We start from the raw sequence: 27197 nt of genomic DNA, 5'->3' as shown, positions 1-27197 counted from the left end.
CGGGGAGAGTTTATATTCATTCTCCGAGATTTTCTTTTTTTTAATCAATGGCAGGTGTGTGTGTGTGTGTGTGTGTGTGTGTGTGTGTGTGCGCGTGCGCTTGTGTAAGCACATGAAATAACTAGAATGTGGGATTTCTGCTGTCTCTAGCTACAAACCTTTTTATTCTCAGTGGGGATTATAAGCAGGCAATGACAGACCTCTGGGACATCGGTAATCAGGCCAACGGAAGTGTTTCCCTTACACAATATTTGAAATCTTGCATTTCAGTCTTTGTAAAGCAAGAACTAAATTAGCTGTTCTTTAACCACCACCCAACACCCCAACACCCCAAGTTTTAGGGAATGAATTTGATTAGAAATTAGGATTCTGTGTTTCTCAAAAGAATATCTGACTATAAAGCACCACTGTGAAGTGAAATAAGCTCTGGAGATAAGCTCGTCCCATTTTGTCTCTAATGATGTGTGCCCTTTCCTCAGACCTCCGGACCTCCACTTTCTCAGTTTGATCTCCAAAAAGGGACTGATAGAATCTTTGCTCTCTAGTATCCCTATCACTTCTAATATTTTAGGAAAATACAGTTTATAAAATAATATTTTATGAAAATATCATACTCCCTACATCCTATCAACCGCAATCAAAATTACGCTTCAAAAATTTCAGAACAACATATAACTTGCCTCAATCTGCATTTTAGTTCATTTAGTCATTCATTTACCAGATATTAATTGAGCACATGCCATGTGTCAGACACTGTTCTTAACGCAAGGATTTGCACATGGGCCAGAACAGATCAAATCTCTTCTTCATGGAGCTGACATTCTGCTGAAGAACAAATCAGTTTGTGTCACATGAAATGCAATTGTCAGAATTCTTCAGTTCTTTTTTTTCCTTCTTCACAACATCTCACATTTGCATTCGAACAGATGTACCAGTGAAGATGGAGAAAGAAGGATTAAAAACCTGGCTAAGATTTAATAATAGTTTTTAAAAAAGAGAAAGATTCTAATATATCACCCATTCCACCAAGAAGTTAAAGGGAAATTAGTTCCCTATTCTAGTTGTTTCCAAACTTTTCTGATTAAAGCATATTTTTGAAAACTAAAATTTCTATGGCATATTGGGAGGTGGGGGTGGGCAGTGAGGATTAGTCTATATAGTTACAGAAGTAGTCATTGCTTTTTAGCACAGGTTGATGAACTACACTTCTTAAGCCAAATCTGGCACTCTACCTTGTTTGGTAAATAAAGTTTTATTGGAGTACAACCACACTCGTTTGTATTGTCTATGACTGCTTTCACCCTAAAATGGCAGAATTGAGTAGTTACACCTATATGTTCCACAAACCTAAAATGTGTGCTACCTGGTTCTTTACATAAAGACTTTTCTGAATCCTGTTCTTTAGCACTGAGTTTCTGTTTGAGTATAACGGTTGACTGTCCTGCCTGTATACTCAAACACATTCAAGGGGTGCCCCTCCTTCCCTGGGAACAGCTAGATATTGCACTAAGGCTCTGATTTCTTCCTCGTAGCAGCACCACGCTACATGATGCACTATTTACTTCTCTGAAAGATATCACTTTAATACTGTGTATCCAGAACAAACTTTACACATTAATCAACATGTTAGCAACTCATTTTGTGATGGCTGCCATGCCTTGTAACTTGAGAAATGCAGCCTTCTGCTATTCACCTTGTCTATTACATCAGTGCTCTTCAAATATTTTTGATCGCATACCATAGCTTTGAAAAACTATTACCCCCCATACATTTTTTACTGACATTTTCAAATTTTCATATATGTTTAAATAATAGTTAAAGGTGTAATTTCTAGGATGTTATAAATTGGGATATTTTAAAATAAAATGTTTACATCTCTTCCCTAAATGTGTCCAAAGAAATTAAAATGGCATCGCAATTTGATATCCCCTTTACCCACATACTATACATGCGGTGGAGTGCCATCCAGATACCTCCTTCACAGACAAAGCCTTCGTTCCCTGGCAGCCCTGAATGAGGCTACTACTGGCTCACCTGTGAGTCTCTGCACAGGAAGTGTTTTTGACTGAAGGGAGCTACCTAGTTAAAGGTTATGCTCCATCCTGGAGAGGCAGCAGTGACTCGTCTACTGTGGGGACTCAGAGACCTAGCTCCCTCACCACATTCTGCCATCCAGAGTTCCTGTGGGACAGGCTGCAGCCCTGTGGTGATTACATCAGAGCCCATTTTTCCTCTGGACCCATTTCTGTTTCCCTCACTCTCCCACAGTGTTATTCCCAAGAGCATGCCCCAATAAATTTTCTTCATACAAAACTCTGTTCTGGAATGTTTCCCTGGGAACTTGACCTAAAATAAACATTTTCAAAAGTATATGACTAAGCTCTTTGCATTAGGAAATCTCATGTTATTTTTTCTTAATAAAAACCTTCATTTTCATTCCACATTGCCAACATATTTTTATCCTATTGTAGTGTATTTTTATGCTTGAAAATCTTTTTTGATTAACCTTTGTCACACTTCTCTGCAACTATGTTATATAAATTAAAATTGAATTTTAGAAATTTCTTATGAACATAGGGTTCTATGCATTAAATTTCTTCTAGGCTGAGCTATCATTACAATAATTGGTAACATGCATTTGATCAAAACAACATACATGTATTATAAATTTTGATAATGTTACACATAAAAAGTAAAAGTAGAAATGCAGATCATAAGATAATGATTTATATTTTAATTAGTTTGTGTGCTTGTATACAAATATTATTTACTGCTAAATGAGTGTCCAATATTAGTTCTATTCCATTTTCTCTCTTATTTGTAGAGATGTACAAATATAGTATTAGTGCATGTCACATATGTAGATGGGAATGGAAATGGTTTGGTTGCATTGAACTGCAAATGTTCTCTGAACTCCTTCTGAGTGATTTACCAAAAATCACAGACCGATAAAATACCAAAAAGTATTTTAATGGCTTATCAGCGACAATTTAATTAGGTTCTCATTTAGTTTTCTTGCAAACAAAGAATTGAAAACCACTTGACTTGCAGAGTATTTGTTAACCAGTCATTAAGGTCATTCCTTTTCTCATTACCTACACTGTATTTCAAATCATTGCTTTGTCATTTGTGACATCCCAGAGACAACACAGTAAAACTGGCAAATGAATGAAGAGTTAGCCTCTGTTGTGAAGAGATTGGGCACTGGCAAAGGGAAGACCTTGAGTACAGGCTAGTTCTCAGCTCCATTTTATCACAAAAATACATATGGAGGTTCAATAGCTGCAAAGCAGCCATGCCAGTGAATCCCTTGAAAACTCTTATTTTCTATCAGAGGTATACCCATACCAATTTGAAGGCTTCTGTTTCATATTATTACTAATTTTATAAAGACCGGGAAACAGTTGACACAGGAGGCAGAGAGCTGGTTCTTAGACTTTGGCACCAGCTTCTTTGTCCTGGGAATTTTCTGTGTACATTATTTCTCTAATAAAAAAATGAAGGTCTTGCATCATTACCAAATATTGTAAGGGTTGCACATATTATTAAACAGTCTGAAACTTCTGGAAGAAATTTTATAAGGAATGTACATCCTCAAATATCTTACATTTTGTCTTACTTAATGTTTCTCATTATTTTGAAGAGCATAGTTTTTCTGTCATAGGGCATGATAGAGGGAAAGAAAAAACTTAAGAAAAAAAGGAAAGGTGAGTCTGAGAGCAACTTTTAAAGATTTCTAGATGTATTTACTCCTTGTTCTTTTGTACCTCTTGCTGCTGGCCATGGTGACAGGCAACTACTTTTAAATGGTGCAATCAGGTGTTATAGAAAACAGGAAGTAAATATTACCCAAGGTCAGAAATGGCCTTTCCTGGGCTGTCCTTGAAGCTGTTGGAATATTTCATTTAATACATGAATTTTCTTAAGGCTTTCTTTTCCTAAACAATCATTTTCCAAGGGCAATAACTGTGGCGAATTATTAACCTTAGGAGTGTTAAACTCAACTATACTTTAAATTTACAACACAATAGTTTATAAAGCCATAGAAAAGACTTAACTAAAGAAATTCAAATAGCCTTATTCTGCCTACCCTTACTTTGGTTGTCTATTTCTCTCTTGTATTATTTCAATAATTTACTGTATTCTTTTACTGACAATGCCTAGAAATATCACTTCCTTCTTGCTAATACCAGATGTATTAGTAAGATTTAACCTTTCCCCTTCTATACTACCCCACTATGTCATTTAAAAGAAGTTCCCTGTCACCATGGCCAGCAGCAAGAGATTCAAGAGAGCAGGGAATAAATATAGCTAGACTCGTTTAAAGTCACTCTCAAACTCAATCTTCTTTTTACTCTTTTAAGTTTTTTCCTTCCTTCTACAAATAAACAAAAATATGTAGAGGTTCACATATAGTATTTTAGTATTATACTATCCTCTTCCTAGAGGATAGTATATATGATAAATATAGAGTTTGGAGTAAGAAGACCTAACATGACCATGATTTTAGACAAGCCACTTAACTTTATGAAGCTTCTATTTACTTATCTATGAAATAGTGATAATAATTTTCTTCTGTATTATCCTATGTATGTGAAAGGCATGTATAAACACAAACAGTCAGTATAAACACATATATTAAAAAATACAACCCAATGAAACATTCTCTCTGCTTTGATCTATGGAGTTTAAATTTTGTAAGGGAAGGACAAAGAAGATTTTTACAACTTAGTATTATATATAAAGAACAATTCACATGTCTTCTCCGTAAACATATGGTTTATTTATGCTTTTTAATAATTAAACTAGGAAAAAATCAGTTCAGTTGAACATAAATAATTTTATCAACATCATATTTGCAGAGAAAGAATTCATTTAGTCAAAATATCACAACACTGAGTTTCACAGTTAAACCCACATGCAGACTGTAGAATCATGTTACAGAATGTTTCAACGGAATGTGTTAAATATAAAAATAATCCAATGCAATTTCCATTTAACACATGTACAAGACTCCTGCTTCAACAGAATTAACAAGTTTACAATCTTTCTCATAAAGTTATACATATTCAAAGTGCTCTGTAGCACTGAAGTTGAGATCGAGGAACAAATACTGTAGAGCTCCACAGTAATGCCGCCCGGTAATAAATGAAATTGGATATAATTAGATGAAATCCCCTCATAAAACAAAGGAAACCTACAATGTGTCATGAGTGACTCATCCTCAATAGGGGGTGGGGCTGAGGGACTTCATATACACCTCAGTACAATCATCATAAAAATGAGTTTAAAGTTGAATTCATCCTAGAGAAAGAAGAAAAAATAGAAAGACAGAGAAACAGAAAAAGAGAGTGACAAAGAGAGACAAAGGAAGTTCACAGGGCTTCTGCAATCTATCTTCCAACTGAGACTAATCCTCAGTATAATCAGTAGTCCATAGTAGAGTTTGCAGACATTAGAGTCCATCAGAATTACCTGGAGGGTTTGCTTGGTAAGACAATTGCTAGGCCCCACCCACAGAGTTTCAAATTTAATAGGTACAAGATGAGGGCAGGAATTAGTATTTGGGACAGTTCCAAGTGGTGCTGATATTCTGATGAACGGCCCACATTTTGAGAACCACGGTTGTGCAGTCGGCATGGATTACATGATCATCTAGGGCAAGAGCTCTCAGTTTTGTCTACATAGTAAAATCAACTGAATTAAAAACAAACAAACAAACAAACAACAAAATAACCCTGATACCTACACCCATCTAAAACTAATTAAATCTGAGTCTTTGGGGTGGGACCAGGGGTTGAATCGCTCATGCACTCATGAAAACGTCCCATGGAAATCTAATGTGTAGTTCAGCTAGGGAATCACTGCTTTAGGAAATTTTCTTTCACCTTCTCACGTGGAGAAAAGATAGCCAAAAGAATGTGCCCTTTGGACTACAGGTGCATGAACAAAGATGTCTTCGAGGAAATCAAAATCCTCAGTAGGCACGATGATGCACAACTATTTCTAGTAATATCAGGGAGTAATTTAGACAGCAATTGTGACTGCTGATTTACAATACACTCCAAGGTTAGTTCACAGGTTTGAAATAACAGAACTCGGGAAGGTGAGGAGCACACTAATTTAACCCAAGTTTATTTTCCATTGAATGACATCAACAAAAGAGTCTAGAATGTTCATATATGTGCTGATGTGCAATGTTTACCTGCTATAATTATTGTTACTCATTTCACTCAGCTAAATTATTTACTACTCTGATTAAAATTTGAGCAGCCCCACAAATAAGGCCCCCAGGGCTGAAATGTCACAAGCACTCACCAGTCTACCTCACAAAGCAAAACTACAGAAACACGCATGAAAAACAAAGGGCACTCTGAAATAAGATTTCCACTTTAAATTACTCTTCTGGCATAAATAGAAAGAATGACTATTTCTAAGTGAATATACATGCCATGGGGTCATTTTACAGGTGTGAAGCAATCTTTAGTATTGAGTGTACATGGAATGACCTTTAGAGCTCATTTTCACAGACCAATTCATTAAAGCCTCAAGCCATAGATTTTAAGTAAAACTCTCATGTGTGAAACTAGAATTATGTTTGATTATAAATAAAAATGAATTTAAACAAACCCCGGACATTAGGACTGGGTCGTTGAGGTGATCTTTGATTAAAGTCAAACATTTGAAAACTACGAATTTGATTTGAATAGAGACATGTTAGCTATGTTGAACACGTAACAACCTCACAGCCCTCTGTGAAGAACCCACTGCCTGTGAGGAGAGTCCTACAGATGGGTAAGCTATTCTCAAGGTGCTCACTGTGCTACTGATCAGCACTGACAGACTGGGAACCAGTTCAGACAAGCAGAGGTTTTTCTTAAATAAAATCTAAAGTCCTGGCAAGGCGCTCGGGTGAATCTCTCTCCACTCTTTAAGTCTTCCAGAAGACATCTTTAAAATATTCTGAAAAATAGTAAAAAGGATAGTAGAACTATGAATAAAATCACTTAGGACAGTAGAACCTAGGCACTGAGGATGTGAGGGCCTCAAGGAAATAGCAAGAATACAAGGAAATGATAAAAATAATTTTGGTCTTTTGTATTTTTTATAATTTTAAATATTTTATATATTTATGGCTATATATGTATGCATATATATGTGTATATATATGTGTGTGTGTGTGTATATATATATATTAAACGTCACAAAACTAAAGAAATGAAGTCATAGAGCCCATTTAAAGGCAAGTAAAAATAGCCATTCTTTTAAACACTCAAAGGGAAGTGAATTCTAGAATAAGTTTGCTTCTTTCCTTCTGTGGTGTGTCCCTGTGGCACATTGTCCTCTGTATTTCATCTTTGGGGCCCTATAAGCGAGCCATGACTCTCTCTACTTCAGAGAGCTATGCTTGCAAAGGCAGATGATGTGATTTAGAATTGTAAGGAGCATAGAAGTGGGGTTTTGTGTGTGCTTTCATCTCACCTCCATCTCATTCAGCCCAGTCCTGATGGGCTGGGTGTTAAGCAGCACAGAACTGAAGCCTGTGTGCGTGTACACATGTATGCAAGGACTGATAAAGGGATGAGCCATCCCAAAGTGGAGGGGGCCCCAGGTGGGGTATCTGTTTAATCCTGCCAATGGAACAGGCTTACACTCACCGTCTGCCCTGAAGTCTCTTAGCCCTTCATGTCGCTCACGGAAACATCTGTGTTCTCACTTTCTATTTGCGCTGCATGCTCTTGCTTCTCTTGCGTTCCAGTGCAATCGGGTTTTACAGGAAGTGTTTCCATGTCCTGTGGACTCTCTCTATTTGGCCCTGACGCTCTCTCTTGGGATAATTCCAGTCTGAATTCTTCAGGCTGGTCTGACTCCTGCCCTCCAACACAGCTCCCCACCCCTACATCCTCCCCTACTAACTCTGCCTGCTGAGTGGTGTCAGCTTCCCCTCCCTTTTGATCCTGGCCTAGCTGTGGGGCTTTCCCTTCCAGGTCTGAAAGTTCTTCCCCTCTCTTTTGATCCCGGCCTAGCTGTGAGGCCTTCCCTTCCAGGTCTGAAGGTTCTAGTGGAGTCCTCACCCCGGTTCCTGATGCCCCTGTCACTGTCGCCTCCTCCACTGCTGGCACCTCCTCCCCACTCAGCGCTATTTCCTCTACCACCACCTTCTCTGCAGCTGCTGTTTTTCTTAGTAACTCATCTGCTTTGTGCCAAATTTCCTCACCAGCAACATCTGAAAAGTTAGAGGCTGTATTTGCTTCTGTTTTCCCCTCAGCTGTCTCTGAATCTGCCAACACCTTTCTCTTCTCCTCAGCCATTTCTGCTGCTCCTCCTTCTTGGTGCACATCTTCCTCAGCCACCACTGCTCCTCCTTGCAAACTCCCATTCCCTTCTGTGTTCCCATTTCTCATCACTCCTATACCCAGAGTGCACTCTTTATCCTCCTCTTCTTCTGGGTCCTTATTCATCACTTTTCCACTCAACTTTTCTGCCATCATGGAATATCCCTCAGGAACATCTTCTTGGGTCATTGCTATGCCCCCCACTTCTTGTCGCCCTTGCGAAGACCCTTCTTTATCCTTCCTGTCTAGTCCTTCAAGGCCATCTTTATCTTTGGCTACACACTCCTGGGCCTTGCCTGCCACTGTGGTCATCCCCTCAGCTGTCTGCACCTTTCTTGCTGGGTTACTTTCAGAAACTCCTACTGGACACTCTCCCTCAGGACTCAACCCCTCATCCTGCTCAGAGGGAGCTACGTCATCATTCTCTCCGCAGGTTGGCTCTGCTCTGCCTTTGTGTTCCGTGTCTCCAGCTTCTCTCAATCTTTCCCCTCCTCCTTCATTCCTCAGAGCTATTATGTTTTCCAGTGACTTTTCAAATTCAGGTGCTGTTTCAGACATGGTCACTTCCCTCTCTCTCAGTAAATCTTCTTGCAGCCTTGTGTCTTCAATCAATTCAGATGCTTCCATGAGTGCTTCATTCTCAACATCACATTGCATTTCATTTTGGGGGCCTTGTGTCTCTTCCTCGGGTCTTTCTTCCTTCATAGTTTCCCCTTCTCCCCCTTTAAACTTTTGCCCTTCTTCTAAAATGTCTTCATCTTGAAGTGCATTTGCCCTTGTCACCTCTTCTCTCTCAGATTCAGTTTCCCCCAGAGGTGTTTTTGGCCTCTCAGCTTTCATCCTCTCTCTTGCTGCATAGAATTCCTCAGGTGATATTTCTTTCCTATCATCTTCCTTATTAGATTCTACCTCAGTCATAACCTGCTCCCTTTCCACATCTTCCGGGCTGTCTGAAACCCCCATCTTGGTAGCCTCAGCCTTCTCAGATGCCGAGGAGCTCAAAGGTGTTTCTGTTCCCATAACTGCCTTCCTCTCTTCGGCTGGTTCCTCTCCCTTAAGTATTGCCTCTTCTGAGCCATCCTCTCTTGAGGATGCAGAGTCTCCCTCAGGTCCCATGTCCTCTAGATCTGTGGATGCTTCCTCTGCACCGTCCTCTGCATCTGGCTTTTCAGACCCTGCTTCACTCACAGCTGCCCCTCTCTCAGCCTCTCCCTTCAGCGTCACAGCCTCTTTCAGGGCTGCTGCCTCCTGAACACACTGTGAATTCTGAGCTGGGGCCTTGCTTGCAAGCACTGAACCCCATTCCTCCTCAGAAGCTGCCTTCTCTGTCTCCAGCACCGCCTGCATCAAAGCCTGCTCTTCGGGAGCCTCGTGTTCCTTCCGACCTCCAGAGGCTCTTACCGCTTCTTTTCCCTCTTCATCCAGCCCTGTGTCCCCTTCTGCTTCTGCCTCTTCCCCACTTGCTATGCCCTGAGGGATCTCTCTTTCCTCTGTAAATTGTTCCACTAACTCTAGTTGTTCTGCTGTTGGATTCCACTCCCCCAGGGGAACCTCATTAACGCCTGCTTTTTTCCACAGTGTTGCATCCCCTTTTTCTTCTGGTGCGTCAGCATCCCTATGTTGGGGAACCTCATCTTTCTCCACTGCTTCTTCCTTCTCCCGTGTATACATTTCTGATGTAACTGGCTTGGATTCCTTGATTGAGTTGAGGGTTTCCATTTCCTCCACCACTAAATTCCTATTTGGTGCTATAAAATAAGGTTAGAAAATAAGGTTACTTCAATTCAAGTGCACAGAAAGGAAATATATATATAATATATGCATATATCATATATATATATATAACCTTATATGAGATATTTATATATAATATCGAGTGGCCATTGATATTATATATAAAACATTTACTCCATTCTATGACACCATGGACTATAGCATCAGGATAGCTTTTCATGACAAGGAATGCTATCAAATTTAATGGACACATTGATATTAAGGGAAAACTGAACATCAGAAATGTTGAAAATAAACAAAAACTTCATGTCTTAGACTAATAAAATCAATCTCTCTCATACTACACACACACACACACACACACACACACACACACATGCACACACAACTCCTACTTTCATTTAAAATATCAGGACTTATAGAAAAATTATGCAATAAGAAAAATAGTATATCGTATTCTTAGAAATCATTGTTCCCTAAAGCACCGTAATATGCCTGTCCCCAGCCTATGTTTCTTGTCCTCATGTAGGCATTTAGCAACATAATCATAATACCGTGGAGCTAATCATTATCCCAAACATTACTTCCACATTTTAAAGCTACTTATCTAGATTTAGTCATCAAATAGCTTTGTAGCTTAAGGTAAGACTTTTTACTAAAGACACTAATTTGTATTATAGGTCAGGATGCCTCCCATCTATGTTCAGAAACTGATTTGCCGTTGGCAAAACAGAATCACAGAACAAGACAAGACTTTGTAGTCTGGGACAATTTTCAACATAAATAAGCTTCTTGAAGTATTTCATAAGTTCTCATCCATAATTCCCTGGCAAATCTGGGTATACTACCTATCATACTTCAATAAATGTAAGTTCAATATCTTTCTTAAAAGGCTTCAAATGGATTTCTTATTATTTAACAAATTCATGTATTTCTGTTGAAATGATCTATGCAAAATAAATAAAAGCACGTCATGCCAAATACCCAAAGCATTTAAATTTTCCCACTGCAGGAAAATACTTAAGAAAATAGGAGATTCTAAAATAGTCATCTTAATCATTTCTATCAATCTAACTTTTTTCATTTATAAATGACACTGGACTAGATGTTATAAAATAAGTTACCATACCAAAGTGTCAACCTCCAAATTATGTGAACATACAAAGTTGGCAAATGTGTTTTCCTCATTTTTTTCCACTTGTTTGTTTGCTTTTTTTGACTAGCCATATCACCTCCTACCCCATCACCAACGATCTACCAGAAACCTAAAGCCCTGACCTTTTTTGCCTCTTCCTTATTCTGATACGCCATCTAGGATTGTCTTATCACTCCACTTCCTCTCCTAACACAAAATATGGTTGCATTCCCTTTGTCTCTTGCCAGCTATTAGAAGGTAATAATAGCTGATATCACATTTTTCCTAAAAATGTATTTGGAAGGTAGCTTTTGATGTCTTCTTTCAAAAGAATAACAGAAATTTCAGGGCTATCAATAAGGTTTGTGTTGACTTTTATAGGTACTCCTCAGCCTATCATACCGGTTATTTAGGAAATTGTACCAAGAAGCTCCCAGAAAGAAATGTAGAACCAAATGTGCACTCAGAGAACATGTAGCCAATTCACCTGAAAGAATATGGTCCATTTTATTACATTACAGATTATTACTAGATTTAAAACAATGAGAAACAACAATGTACGTTGAGTCTCTTTAATAGTATATCTGTTGCTACTCAAATTCCTTCATAAAAGTATATTACAAAGTCAGTTATGAAGAATGTTTAAATAAAGTCCGCTATTTTGTTAAGCTGGCCTCTAAAATTATGGATTATTTAAAGAACATTCAGGAAAACAGAGAAATAAAATTGCCTAGCCACCATGTAAAAATATATTATGCCTAAATTCTAGGAGAGAATGCTAATGGCATCCAGTTGAGCTATTTTATGAACACACACACACACTACTGGGGAGTCAGACATGACATTCCTGAAGCAAAGGAGAAAGAGTAATTGAAGCCCTTCTTAGAAATATCAGTATGAAAATATGACATGTTTTTTGTTGGTAACGCCATGGGCTTTGAGGTGGGGGGGCAGAATTAATATAAGAGAGCAAATAATATTTAAAACAGTGGTCATTTGATTTAGTAGAATGAGTGTGTACTTGGGAGTCAGACAGACCTGGGTGAGAATGCCAGCTCTGCCACTTACTAGCTGTATGAACTTGGGAAAAAACATCTCTCTAAGCCTTCATTCTCTACCCATAAAATAGGAATAGCAATGCTTGACTCACAGAATCTTTGTGATGGTAAACTATAAAATGTTTAGCATAGTGTTTGGCACAAAACCCTAACAAATCTTTCTTTCTCATTTTCCTCCCACTGCTTACAATGTATTATATGTTCTTGCTTGAATCAGATTTGATCTAACAACTATTGTGCCTGCATTGCAGAATGTTTGGGGAAGTACACTATAAAAGGTTTGGGTTCTCTAAGTTCAGAGTCCTTCTATAACTCAGCCCATCGGGTGTTTGTGTCACCTGGCTCTCTGCACATTGTCTAAAGGGAATTGGAGCTCAGGGAACCAGCATAAGTACAAATATTCTGGCCACTGTTATTTTTTTTTAATGAGTAACACAGTTCTTTGATTCAGGAGTCTTGTGTCTCAGGAGCCTAGCATCTATGAAACTGGCTGGCTAACCTGTTTACTTGAAAACAGTAAAATCTCAAATACCTCACAGTGCTCGATGACTATCATTAAAAATTAGAGGTGGGAGTAACATAAGCATATAATGAATAAAATGAATAACCCTCCCCCCCACCCACACACACACATATGTATATTCAAATAAGGGCATTTTTAAAAGTCATCCACTAAATATGGGGAAACCTGATTTCAGGGACACAGGATGTTTGACAAGATATGTATGACTTTGTTGGGTTACTCTAATTAGCACCTTTGCTACTGGAATACTCATCACCAATAGCCAGGTCATATCCTGATGGCAATAAATTCTCTAACTTAAAAAAAATGGGGAGTTCAAATAAGTCATTGTGAAATATGCCTTAGCTCTCTATGCCTCCAATCCTCAGGCCTGGTCAACTAGCTGGGAGGCAGGCTATGTAATAGACTGATCTGAAAATCCCTACCAGTGTTTTTTTTATAATCTAAAGTCCTCTTTTTTCATTCTAGATACCATGTATTCAAAAAAGAATAATAACATTCATATCTGATACCAGCTTTAAAGCTCCCCTTAGGGCCTCTCAACCACCTCCTGCTATTATATTCATTAGCTGAAAAGAAAAGAAAGGTGGAAGAAGGAGGAAATAAGGATAAAAGGATGAAAGATGGAAATGGGTCTGTCTTTGGCAGAGGATTTCTGAAGGTTGTTCCTAGGTAATGATGTGCCCTTACCTGCACCTGGGTCCATCTCCGGCATCCTCGAGTGCTCTTTTCCCTCATCTGCGCTGCTAACACCAGACTCAGTGTCATAGGGGCTGCGGTGGCCAGGTTCCACAGCTTCAGCTATTATCTGTCCAACTGCTTGGAGATCATATGAAATATCAAAAGGTATAAAAACAGGTCATGGGAACGTTGCTGAGCTATTTCACATCATTTCAGCAAAGGGGGTTAATTTAAAAGTATTCACATTAAAATGTGACCTTGTTTTTAAAATCTAGTAAGATTAAACAGCTTCCAAGCTATAATTTCAAAAAGAAAACACAATAGAAGATCATGACATAAAGAAATCCATGCAAAGAAATACTTGCATTAAAAAATGACAACAGCCAGAAGCAGTGACAGATTTGCCAAACGCACATGCCATGAAATGATTGAAAAAGGAGTTTGGTTGCCTTTTCTTTTCTAGAAACATGTGTTATAACTTTTATAACACCAATCACCACTGTTATTTTAAATTGCTTAAACTACCAGAGCTGACAATACTATGCACATTTCATCCGTTAGTACATTTCTTCTGTTAGTACACCCCATGTGGACAGAGCAAAAAAGTTATTGCACGATTCCTGTAAATTTGACAGTAAAAGCTGATGTAGAAATTCCTGTGATCTGTAGATCATTACTAGCATGGAACTTCAGGAACACAAAGATCAAAGTTCAATTTCCATACTCCATACTAACTGTGTCACCTTGGGCAAGTTCTTTGTCCTAAGCTCAAGCCTCAGTCAAAAAGAGGTACCAGTGGTTATTGGGAGGATTAAATGAAGGAATATATGCTCCACATATATTCACTTATTAGCACATGCCTAAGCACTTAATAATAATTCACTTATTAGCACATGCCTAAGCACTTAATAAATAATGGCTATGATAATGATGATGATGAGCATGGCTATTAAAAGTATCATCATCCAATCTGTTATGATTCTAGGCAACACTGTAATATCAATTAAGTTGGTCTTTAGTTTCTGACAGGTCCCTGACTACATCCCCTGCTTATCATCTGATGGTCCATGTCCCTAATTCCCTGACATCTGCCATTATATTACCTTCTGGTTAACAAAAGCTCACTCAGATAACACTAGATCTAGATCTACTCTCCAAGATAAGAACATGTTATCTCCAAAATGCCCTTTCCTTCCTTCCCTCCCTCCTTCCTTCCTACCTTCCTTCTTTCCTACCTTCCTTCCTTCCTCCCTCCCTCCCTCCCTCCCTTCTTCCTTGTTTTCTTCCCTCTTCCACTTTCTCCCTTCTTTCTTACTTTCTTGTTTCCTTTCCTCTCAGATATTCTGATTCAGTTGAGATACTGTGAGAAAAACAGAACTAGAATGTGGTCTCTTGCTCAGTTTAAAGCAAATTGCTAAGGAGTAGTTAGTTACTTACTGATCCCTCTGTATTTGGAAACAAATAGTGAAACATCTGCTTTATGTGGCTTTGCAGGAAAAAAATGCGATGACTTAATCTTGAGAGCAAAAGTAGAAATGAAAAGAGGTACATCATACAGTTTAAATGTATTCTCTTTAAAACATTTTTTGAACATTAATTTTCCTCATTCGTATACTATGCCAAATTAAAAAGGTTTTTTCCAATAATTTAGAGATGATATCAACTTATGAAAATTAGGTTATAGTTGGGTTTATTATCAAGTCAACCTTTATTTTAGGAACTTAATATACATAGTACATATAAGTTATATATCATCTTTACCCACTACAATAATGTTAACACTGTGTAACTAGAGAGTTTAAATATGCAGTATTTTAGGTCTTTGTGTATAAATCTGCTTGGCTGACTGGGCAATAGAAATCCCAAGGATGGTAGGACAAGAGAGGGTTGGTAGAAGTCTGATTTCCTAGCAGTTACTTGAAGCTTTGTTTCATCAGCGCCAACAAGACAGCTGAGATTTATTTCGAGTAGTCCACAGGCTATAAAAAAATATGGCTTATTATATAAATATGGAATGATTATGTTGTACACCTGAAATTAATATAATGTATGTCAATTATACCACAATAAAAAATTTTTAAGAAATATGGTTTGTAATAATAATAATAAACAATAATTAAAATAAACAATTAGCAGCTATTAAACCAAAAAACTATTCTAAGAAGCCAAACAGTACTAGCATAATCTGAAAATCACAACTCACTCAGAATTGACAGTGAAGCTTGTAGTCCCTCTGTCTCAGGACTGTAATCACCACTTGCCCACGTCTGCTGGCTTGCCCCTGGAGGGTTATGCTTTGGAAGTAGATGAAAGCCTGTACAGTTATGTGTTGCCTGCTTCAGATTCAGCAAGAATGAGACCCTGTCCTGAGCATCAAGGACTTATTAGGTATGAGACCAGAAAAAGACTTACTACTCGGTCATTTTTTTTCCTCAGATGTTCTTCTGAAACTGAAACTTAAAAGCAAGAACTTGGCCAGTGTGTAACCTTGACCATTTCCCACCTATAGTAAAGGAGGCCTCTGCATGCTGAGACTCCCAGACCAGCAATGTGACAAATCACTTTGTTCCCTCTATATAACTCTCATCCCTCAAGGTTCTTCTCCTTTACCCCTCCATAAAGATGACCATTAAAAGCAAAGGTAATTGTCAGTCCTCACAGCTCTTGCAGCAAAATGAAAGAGGCTTATACAAAAAATTTCTTAGGAAAGCACTTTTTCCACTCATATGATACAGGATATTTTCAGATGTTTTTAAAAAAACAAAATATTCTTGTATTATAATGTTAGCATTTTATTATGAAAACACACATTTTAAAATAATATATTGTACTTTCCCTAAATATGAAAATAGTGTATAATCATAATCTAAAGTTTGAAAAGATAAAAAAAGAGTACAAAGAAGAAACAAAAACTATCCTAATTTCACCACTCAGAAAGAACTACTAGTTAACATTTTGGTGGATTTCTAAGTATTTTTTTCTCTACTCTTATTGCAGATAGCATTTTGTATACCATTTTATTAATTTAGCAATATATTATGACTATTTCTACATATCATTAAATAAAAATTCTTCAATTACTGCATAGAATGTTCTAATATGGTTTTACTAAACTTTGGTTAACCAATTGCCTGGTGTTGAATATTAAGTTATTTCCATTTTTTTTTTTTTTATGATTATAAAGCTATGTTAAATACCACTTACAATCACTTTTGTACTTATTTTGGACTATTTCCTTAGGATAAATTCCCGAATTGGAATTGCTGGGTCAAAGAGCATGATATTTTCAGAAGCTTTTGTTACGTTTCTGTATGTTCTTTAGAAAAGGAATTATCAATTAACAATTTCACCTATAATTACAAAAAGCTTTATGTCCCTGTACTATTGCTGATAATGTCACAATTTCCACTAATTCTTTATATATTTGATAATTTAGCAATTGAAAAGTGATAGCAAGGATACAGTTTTCAATATTAATAAGCAAGCTTCCTAAATTCATTCTCTCTCCTCTGCTTGTTTTGAAACAAAATAAACTGACTGCATCTCAAAATATACTAAGATTCTTAAGCAGTTAAGTATCAAAAGAAAGTTTTGCCAATAACTTTTCATCTGAATTTTAAGAATGTAAAAAGGCACTAAGAGCAAAGATCTATCAAGTATATTCTAAGTTCCCGGTCACCTTGAAAACTATCCATGTGCTTTGACCATTCTTGTGTAACCAATCAATTATCTTCCCAACATCTCACCACGACAAAATTCATGACTAACATCACCTGCCGACACAGTGAAGATGTTCCTGTGTTACCTTTGGCATTGAAACATGGCCCACAAAAACCCAGGATTAATTACAAACTCCAGACCACAGCTGTTCAAAGATAACAGCTGCAGAAGCTAAAGTCTATCCTCTACACGGTAGCTAAAATAATCCTTTCAAAACTTTCAGATCATGTCATTTCTATGCTTACATTTTCCCAATGGCTCCTTATGTCAGAATTAAATCCTCCCCATTGCATACAAGTGTCTCCCTCTGGCCTTAAATTTGACCACTCTCTGGCTTGTCCATTCTGCTCCTGTCACATTGGCCTCCTTTCCAAATCCCTCACTGAGCACCTACGCCCTAAACTTGAGTCTCTGCATTTGCTGCTGTTCCCTCTGCTTCCGGTGCTCTTTCTTCAGATAAGATACTTCATTCAGGTCTCTGTTCAAATGTCCCCTCAATCAGAGTGCCCATCCTTAAAATACCACACCCCTTCCTCAAACCATCACTCTATCTTCTTACCCTTATTTATTTTTCCTCTAGCACTTAGCGCAGATACCCTGTTACATGTTTATTTTCCCTTATTAGGCATATCTCCCCCTAGAATATAAACTTCATACAGTCAGAGACTTCTTTATGTTCACACAAAGAACAGTGTGACATAAAGCAAATACCCAACAAATAGTTATTGATAGAAGAAATCTGTTGGAATGGACAACTACTTGCTTTCACAATTGATTCAAAAATTGTATTTAAACTGCAACTCATAACACATGATTTTTTTGTTCTTTCATCAGGACCATTCTATCCTGCTTGTACGATAATAAAAATGCATTTGACTTTACTCATAGCATTATTTAGGTTTGTATTACCTGGTCAAGTGCCATGACATCTCCCGATTCACATCGAAAAGTATAAAATGCCTATTTTCATATACATTTTGCATTATACTCTACTTTATAATATTTTATTCTTAATGCTTTATTTATATTCATAAGGTATAAATTATATTAACTTTACAAATTAATGCACCTGAATTGTTCCACCATTAGAGCATATAGCAAATATTGTATCATAATGCATTAAGACAGCTTAAACTAAAAATAACATAAAAATAAACATGTTAAAATAACACTGTGCTCTATAATACTGGATTAACTTCCAAGGACACGCTCTCATTTTAGCTAGCAATTATGTTTTACATTATCTACTTTACTGCATTCAACTCATCTTTTATATCAGTTCACTGATTTGTTGGTTGACTTATCAAAGCCCAATTAAGTGAGACATATTATAAAATAGTTAGAAGGAAAATATCACTTTATGTTATCAACCTGAAAAATACGAAGGCACTGAATGTAGTATTTTACAAATTTATCCACTGCTATAATCTTAAGTGAAAACAATTCAAATTAAGTTATATTAGCTTGCTCACTATAAAACATCATTAATCATATATAATACTTTAGTCCATAGATCTATTCTTAACATAATCACAGTTTTTATTCTGTCTAGTTGAAAAGATGATTAATTTCACATGATACAAATATGAGAAATAATCTTTATATGTTATCTCAGCCTTCATTTTATTTCAACCTAAGGATTTAATCAGGGATCTAAGTAAAATATATGCATTTCAGTCTTTACCAGCCTTCTGGTCTAATTTACATAAGCTGTGTTTTGCAGCATAGTCACCTAAATAATATTCATCTCAAATATATAACTTTGATTTTATCCCTCTCACTTCTAAGCCATTTGACTGAAGAGTCAATTAAGAAAGAAAAACTATCTACAATCTCTTTATTTGACATCAATATCAATATAACAAATGATGAAATCAAGATCTGGTTGATTTTATCTGAAATTTTCTTAGAAATGGTTATTTACATAAAGGTCTTTGAGAATATTTATGACTCCTTTTATTGTTATTTCAAATATTTACAAATTTATTGCATCATTCCTTGAGTATATTTTTAAAACATCAGCAATCAAATATTATAATCTATTCATTCTTAGATTTTGATAGTACTAATTCTTTTACAGCATTCTGAATATTTTTCATGGTCTTTGTTTTGTTTTACTTATTAATGTTTTATTTTCCACTATACTTTATATCTCTGCCTCTGGACTTTTGTAACCCAGAAATTTTGTTCTTTTGTGGAAGGTGGGCCATAGAACAAATCTATCAGTTCTTACATAAAAGGCTAAACATTTTTTTTTTAAATTTGCAAAGTTATAATATACTAAGGCAATACAATGGAATAACATGTATAATAAATAAGAATAAAGTACAGTTATGTGTGCTGATATGAAATAATAGTCAAGATAACGTTAAGTGAAAAAAGCAAGCTATAAAACAAAATGTATCACATTTTTATCTGAATATAAAAATAATATGTGTTCATATAATATATGAATACATTTATATATGTATATATGTAAAAAAATTTTCTGGAATCATGTATAAAAAATTGTTATCTACCGTTATAGCTCTGTCTCTTGGGAAAGAGTAGAGGCTGAGCAAGGAAGACTTTAGCTTTCATTTTATTCTCATCTGTTTTGTATTGTTTAAGCTTTTCAACCAATCTTTTGTAAGAGAAATATTTTTAGAAAAATCTCAAAATCTCTACAAACTTAGATCCAGAAATTGCACTTCTTGCAACTTAGCCTAAGAAAATAATTATAAATTTTAAGTTATCTTAAGATTAAGGTATTAGAGTACTGCAAATCGTCTAATACTGTAAAAATAGCAAAAAATCTAAATATCTAACAATAAGGAAATAGTTAAATTATGAGAAAAATCACTGAATGTAATAATAACAGACATGAAATACATTCATAGAGTACATAATAACATAAAAATGCTTATGATATAAAATTAAGAATAAAAAGCAGAATGCATTTTATAAAAATATGACAACATAAATGTGTAAACCCTAAGTTTAGACTTAAAAAGCCTGACCAAATCTTGAAAGTGATTTTTGTGTGTGATAAATTTATGGGTGATTTTTAAAAATGACTTTTCTCTATTTTCTAGATGTTATTTCCTAAGCTGTTAATGAAAGATAAACACTGATAAAGAGCCTTGGCAGATATATTAGAGTTTAAGAAAGATAGTCACAAACCTTACCATCTAGTCTTGAACCCGCCTTAATACAAAGATGATAACAAAATGTTTTAAAATTATAGATGTTATCAACTCAAGGACACAGGGTTCCCATAGTATTTGAGAAAAATAATAAATGTACACACCAATTCGCAAAATCAGAAAAAAATAAAACCCACTCTCTTCTAAGTGACATAATATTAGTACAATGTTTCTGCTATTCTGTGCATTGTCAAATTACAGCCTACTTGTGTACATCTTACTTTACCGAAAAGATGACTACTTACATAAATCCAGGTAAACAATCTAGTTTACTGAAGTGGAAATAAAATAAATAATAATAATGTCAATGTTACTACTGAACTTTAACACCTCTACCTTTTTTGATCAGCAGTTTGACAAATTGTAAAAATTTTCTAGAATATACATTATATGTATCAGAATTGAACAATGAAATTCAAGATCACAGATTTGAATAATTTCACAAAAGGGTTTTAAGTATATTTTAATAAGTATCTTAACTCATACATGGCAAAATCCTTTTGAGAATGTTGGGGATCTTTATGTTATAATCCTTGGCAAACAAACTTTTTCTGTAAAGAGCAAGATAATGAACTTAGAGCTTTGTTGGCAATAGAGTCTCTGTTGCAACTACTTAACTCTGCCCTTGTAAGGTAAAGCAGCCTTAATAATATGTAAATGAATGAGCATGAGTCTTTTCCAATAAGACTTTATTTCTGAAATTTGAATCTAATGTAATTTTTGCATATCACTATTTATTCTTCTTTTGATTTTTTTCCCAACCATTAAAAAAAATTTCTTAGCTCATAGGCAATACAAAAAGAAAAGGTGATAGGCCAGATTTGGCCTGTGGGCTGAAGTTTGTCAAACTGTTAGTTCTAGAGTTATTTTTTAACTTACTAGAAGGTTATGTCTTTTGCCTCATTCCACTATCCGGAATGCTTTTATCCTCCTCCATTCCACCTTTAAAGTCTTATCTAACCTTTATAAAGGCTTCCTCAAACAAGTCCTTCAAGAAAACTTTCAAAGTGTCCTTAACCAAATGAAACTTCTCTTCCTTTGAAACACCATAGCACTTGTACCTTCTCTGGTTTTACATATGACTATTGACCTTTGTCCAATTATTGGTGCTCCAATCCTTCCTTTTAACATTTTATGAGAGAAACCTTCTCTTGCACATTTCTTATTGATCATGATGTCCTGTACATAGTAGAAAGTTAATAATAATGGTTGAATTGAAAGATAACTATTCAACATCCTCAATTCCTAGATGTAGGTCCATTGGTTTAATAACAGTTTTTGAGGTTCTAAAAGAAATTTTATAAACATCGAAAGTATTCATAACTTTTAAAACACCAATGGATTTTAGTAATATTTAAATACGAAAACAAATTTTATCTTGGAATCAAGAATGCTCACCATATTGTCAGAGAAGGACCGAAATATGAGTTACAGGATACAGGGTGCTTGCTATACGAGATCCAAATATCTGGCAAGCATAATCCAGCTGTTCACGGGACACAATTTGGTCCTTTAAATGTCCTCCTATAGTCACGAAAAGTATCAGAACTTTCCTGTGTTTCCTGCTAAGATACTGAGACCCGATTATCCTTGGATACTCCTCCCTCTTCCCATGTGAAATGAAACTGTCCTACACACCCAGGAACCCCCTGGACCAGGAAGTTACTCAGCTCCAGAGAAGAACTCAAAAGTGAAGTTTGGAGTTTTCTATTACATTTTCATATTTTTGTCTAAATCTAAATTCCTATTGCACAGATAAAATAGGACATTATGAGGAACTCGAACCACTCTGCCTAAATTTAAATCTTAAGAATACTTATTTAGTTGTATAATCCTTACCAACTTAATTAACCTCTCCAAGCCACAATTTTGTCATCTGTAAAAAGAACATAATAATAATAATAATAATAATAGAACCTAACTCATGGGGATATTGAGCTGTGAGGATTAGATGAGTTAATATACATGTGTTTAGAAGTAGCACATAGGAAGCACCTATCAAGGTTAGCTATGATATATATAAGTGCATATACACTAAGAACAAATAGCATTGCTGGTATTAAATAACTTCTAAAAAGCCACACATACCCTCGTCTTCAAGACATGTATTGCGTTTTATTTGATTGAGATAGAATTACCAGAGGAAGGAATTTACAGAAAATAGGAGACAGGCTATATAAGATTTATCAAGTAATTTTTAAAATGTAATAGAAGGAAAACAGCAAGCTGAAAATACATGTATGATTATGTGACAAAGAGAAAAAGGAAAAAAATTGAATCCCTCTGGTGTTATCACAACAGTATTTTTCAAGCTTTGGCAGAATGCAATGATCAAATCAGCTTCCATGCATGGGGACAATGGCAGGCCAACTCACTGGCCATACTTACCACCTTTCTCCACCCTACAGGGACCTGCCTTTCTGTCCTTCACGTTAGCAGTGTTTCCTTCCCAAAGCTTACTCTTATAAGTTTCCTTTTCTTCCTTGAAAACATGTTCTCTGGACTTCGCAGATAAGCCCTCTGCAATCATTTGGGTTCCTTTCTCTGTTTCTTCCTCAAGAACATTCTCCAAGCTTTCCTCTGTGGGCAGAAGCTTGGTCTCCATATCTGCTTTTATTAATTTTTGGTCTTCAACTTCAATTTTGAGGGAATCATCAATTGGAAGGTGGGATTTTTCTGGCTCATCATTTTCACTCAACTCCCGAGAAGGTGAACTTCTGGCACTTTCATTTGGACTGTTTTCCGCATATGCTTTCCTATCTCCCAGTGCAGACTCATCTTCACTGCAACTAGAATATGGGTGACTTCTGGATGAGGATGATGAAGCATTGTTTACATCTATAAATAACAAAAATGATGACATCATAGTTTTTCTCTAAAGCAATGGGTTTAATTGTGGGAATGATGTTAATAATCATACTAAAATTGTTTAATATAGTTTAATAGATTTGATGCCCTTTTTCTGTATATTCTAGATATATGTCATGATAAAATAAATTTAATCTGTGAGTCTATAGAAGCTCTCAACAGGAAATCACATTTAAAAACCAACTGTATTTATTTTTTGAAAGTCATTTTATTGGAAAACCTTTGTAAGTATGTATTTTGTTACAAAAGAAATGAAATAATCTTTCACTTGCTCGATAAAAATACTTAGTTCATTATCATCCTGGATAGCCACAGTATTCTCTGTGCATAAAGTTTAAATTGTTATCTTCTATAACGCCCACCTTAGTATACCCTGGCAGCTGAGTAGAGTAAGATCTTAAGATCTATGTATTTGGATACTGCCTAGACACTTAATAAATATTTCGAGATGATGCTCATGTGCCTCTGTGTGTGTGTGTGTGTGTGTGTGTGTGTGGAGGAGGAGGAGGAGGAGGAGGAGATGTTGTCTTATTTCAGATTCTCCAGAAGCAAATGCTGAGATGAGGGTACATGTATAAATGATATAGTAAGGATATGCTCCAGGAGAAATTCTTACAAGTGTGGAAGAAGCAGAGCAGGAAAGGGAAGAAGTCAATCAAGAGAGTTATTTTGAGAAACATTTCAACCTCAGTATGATCCCACAGGGACCTCTGAAGTCTAAATTATATTAAAATTTTGCTCCCTTGATGGAGTTAGGCTTTCATACTCTGCTCCAGCCAGATATGGCTCCAGGCCACCCTAGGGGGATGTAAATTTCTTGGCACTTCCAGGTTCTTTGTGCCTGAGGGTGAAACAACTCCACAGTCCGCAGCTGTCCTCTGAAGAGGGCAGAGGGTGCAGAAGCTGGAGGTGAGCATACAGAATCAGTAAAAGAGACTCTAGGAGATCTGGGCACTATACTTATGTGATACTACAGATATGTAGTCTAGAGACATTGTAGCCAAAAATGGTTTAGTACTTACTACCCCAGAAAACTTTTTAAAAATCTCCAAGAAAGTAACATACACACTGAATCTCAACGAAGAAGATGCACATCCTAAAAGTCACGGCATTCACTGCTATGGACCAGAGAAAAACAAACTTTTAAAAAAAATTTGTAACCAATATATCTCTGTTCATAATTGCTTTTATAGAATATATTTTCAAATGAAATGTCCTACACCTACATGGTGCCTAGCTTTCTTATTTTCTATTCTCTGTGTGCTCCTTATTCTTTTTTCGGCTTCTTTTTCTGTTTCTGGTTGGCAGCCGCATAGATGGCTGTAGCAGTCGATGTAGAGTTTAAGGGAAAAAATACCTGTCTTTACTTTTATCCTCTTCTCTTGCTCCTGCCAGCCCCAACGGCTCTCCATGACAGGTCTTAGCATTTTAAGCATAGTCTCAGAGACATATCAGAGTTTCCACAAAGATTTGAGAGATGCTACACAGCAGTAAAAAACAAACTCTGAAAAGCCTTTAAGCAACAGAACCCCTAAGTACAGTTCCATTTATTCTTATCTCCTAACTACCTTGACAGGTACCACATGACCACTGTTTCTCAAAAGAATCACAAATTTTAGCTGCTCAATCTTTATTTCCATTATATTAAATCTGGATATGCTGTCTCTCTGTAGGGAACATAGCAGATCAAGGACAGGTGTTCTCTATCTTATTTCTACTTGTTCAGAAACTTTAGGGACTATGGTTTCCCCCTTTCATAAGTACCTCACATTTGTTTTTTGTTTTTTAATAAAAAACAACTTTTTTGCTAGTGGTTTGATCAATGGTTTTCATTAATTGCACAATTAGCTAGGACACAGCATTATATTTGTTCTGGATTTCAAAAGAATATTCAGATCTACCATCTTGATATTATCTTGATGATGCTCACTTTTGACTCTGACAGTTGTTCACATAATAATAATAATAATAAATATTCAGATCTACCATCTTGATATTATCTTGATGATGCTCACTTTTGACTCTGACAGTTGTTCACATAATAATAATAATAATAATAATGAGTGCTCTTCTATGTTTCTTTAGTAGCTTCTATTAATTGTATTATTTAATTTCAAAAGGCTGAACCATACTCTGCTTCAATTTTGAGTCAGTCCTTTAGAGAATGAATGGTCACAAAGTGGAGAAAGTATCTGACCTCCCATATAAAATAATTTCAGTTTTCAAATTTTTCTTTAATCTTGTCACATAATTTCATTTCACTGTCATATCTTATTCTCATTTTCATACAGACACTGGGGCAAGACTTTGCCTACAAAAATAGCTCAAAATGCTTTAGGGCCATGTAATGGGATTTTCAACACTATATTTATTTATTCTCTTAGAAATAAAGTGAGTTTTTATATAAAGGAACTTTTTATGTAAAGGAACTTTGAGGGCACATATGTAAATTTTTTTGTCATTAGGAGGGAACAAGTAATCTTAGAGGCATATTAATAATCAACTCTGCCTCTCACCCAATTCCATTTGTCTCTCCAGTATTCCCTCCGTGTACTGATGCTGAAAGAATCTGCTTTTGGTCTTCATGGTAAAGAGATGATCTGTATTTGTTCCTCAAGTCCTTGGCCAGAGCTGGCAAGTTAGTGTCATGGTTCCATATCCTAAGCAAGATCTCTGATTTTTCTCTCTCTTCATTCAATCGGTCTCTAAATCCTTCTTTTCATGTCATTGATAACTATTCATTGATAACTGTTCCTTCTCCTGCATCACTACTATTTTACACAACATGAGATTCAGAGAAAATATGTTTTTCTGTAAGACAAACCTAGGTATTCCAAGGTTTTACTCAGCTAATTAATAGTTTTGACTTTGGTTATGCTACTTAAATTCTCTACACCTCTGTGCTCTTGGCTGTCTATTAAAGATAATTTTACTTACTCTCCATAAGTCATCATAGAAATTACATTAAAAAAATATATATCTAATCTAATCTAATCAAATCAAATAATCCTTTCTTATGACCTTTTAGTTTTTTTCTATGAAATCATACCTGCTAAGTATATTCTAATAAATTTCTTTCTTGTGATTTCACTCTGTACATTATATTAATAGTAATCACAGTTATAATTTATTGAGGAAAAAAGGGAAAAAGAAAAACCTTGATCATGATTACATACCTACGTGTAACAAACAATTAGGAAATCACTTTATAAGCATCTCATTTAATCTCATGGAATAGTTATTTATTTTCTAGATTGTTCTAGATCTTCTAGAATGCAAAGCTCAGAGAAGTTAAATAATACCCAATGTCCATTAGCTATAAAGTAGCAAGTTTTATAAAACACTTTTTTTTGTAAGGACCCACTATAGTAAAACCAAGTCCCTCCACCTGCCAAAAGGCTTTCAAACAGAGAACATCCACTGTCATGGACCCTTCATGGCTTCTCTTAGCTAACTTCCCACTGTTACCATTCCAGGATGACGGATAGAAAAGAGTTCTCTCCAAAACAACAGAACTCACAGAATTCACAGTCTGTCCTCCCTTTTATATCTCTAATGATCATTCTTAATTTTGTTACTACTCTAGAACCCAGACAGAGTTCATTTTAAAAACTCTGAGGCACACGACATGAACACAGAGCAAAAGATAGCTGTCAAAACCTTCCTTGGTTTATTTACAATGCTAACCATAATGCTATGTGTATGAAACTACATGGCATTTAGTTATGTGTAATTTAATACTGTGTGGGCAATCACAAAAATTACACACACACACACACACACACACACACACACCAGTAATCTCCAGTGTTCATACTACCTGCCTATCTAACTTGATATATGCCTAACCAAGGGCACTGAACACACACACCACAGTCAACATCACTCCTGCACAGCACATTCAGAATGAACTCTGCTCTCCTTTCTCATAACTGAGGCTCTGAATTGTCTTTCACC

General features: G+C 36.0%; 1 protein-coding gene across 1 annotated transcript in view; it reads right to left on the bottom strand.

Annotated features, from left to right (window-relative positions):
• Positions 1 to 5725: 5725 nt before the first annotated feature.
• The window catches only part of ERICH3 (glutamate rich 3), a 99622-nt gene continuing 78150 nt past the window's right edge, over positions 5726 to 27197 (bottom strand). Inside the window, exons 12-15 of the mRNA XM_023533926.1 lie at positions 22761 to 23210; positions 13477 to 13602; positions 7659 to 10084; positions 5726 to 6963 (exon numbers count right to left, since the gene is read on the bottom strand). Coding sequence (XP_023389694.1) covers positions 7677 to 10084; positions 13477 to 13602; positions 22761 to 23210 — 2984 coding nt within the window. The 3' untranslated portion in view covers positions 5726 to 6963; positions 7659 to 7676. The remainder of the gene's footprint in view (positions 6964 to 7658; positions 10085 to 13476; positions 13603 to 22760; positions 23211 to 27197) is intronic.

Source organism: Pteropus vampyrus, unplaced genomic scaffold, assembly GCF_000151845.1.
Source record: "Pteropus vampyrus isolate Shadow unplaced genomic scaffold, Pvam_2.0 Scaffold115, whole genome shotgun sequence".
Classification (NCBI taxonomy): Eukaryota; Metazoa; Chordata; class Mammalia; order Chiroptera; family Pteropodidae; genus Pteropus; species Pteropus vampyrus.
The sequence above is the reverse complement of the archived record's forward strand: the minus strand, read 5'-3'. Positions and strand labels throughout refer to the sequence as shown.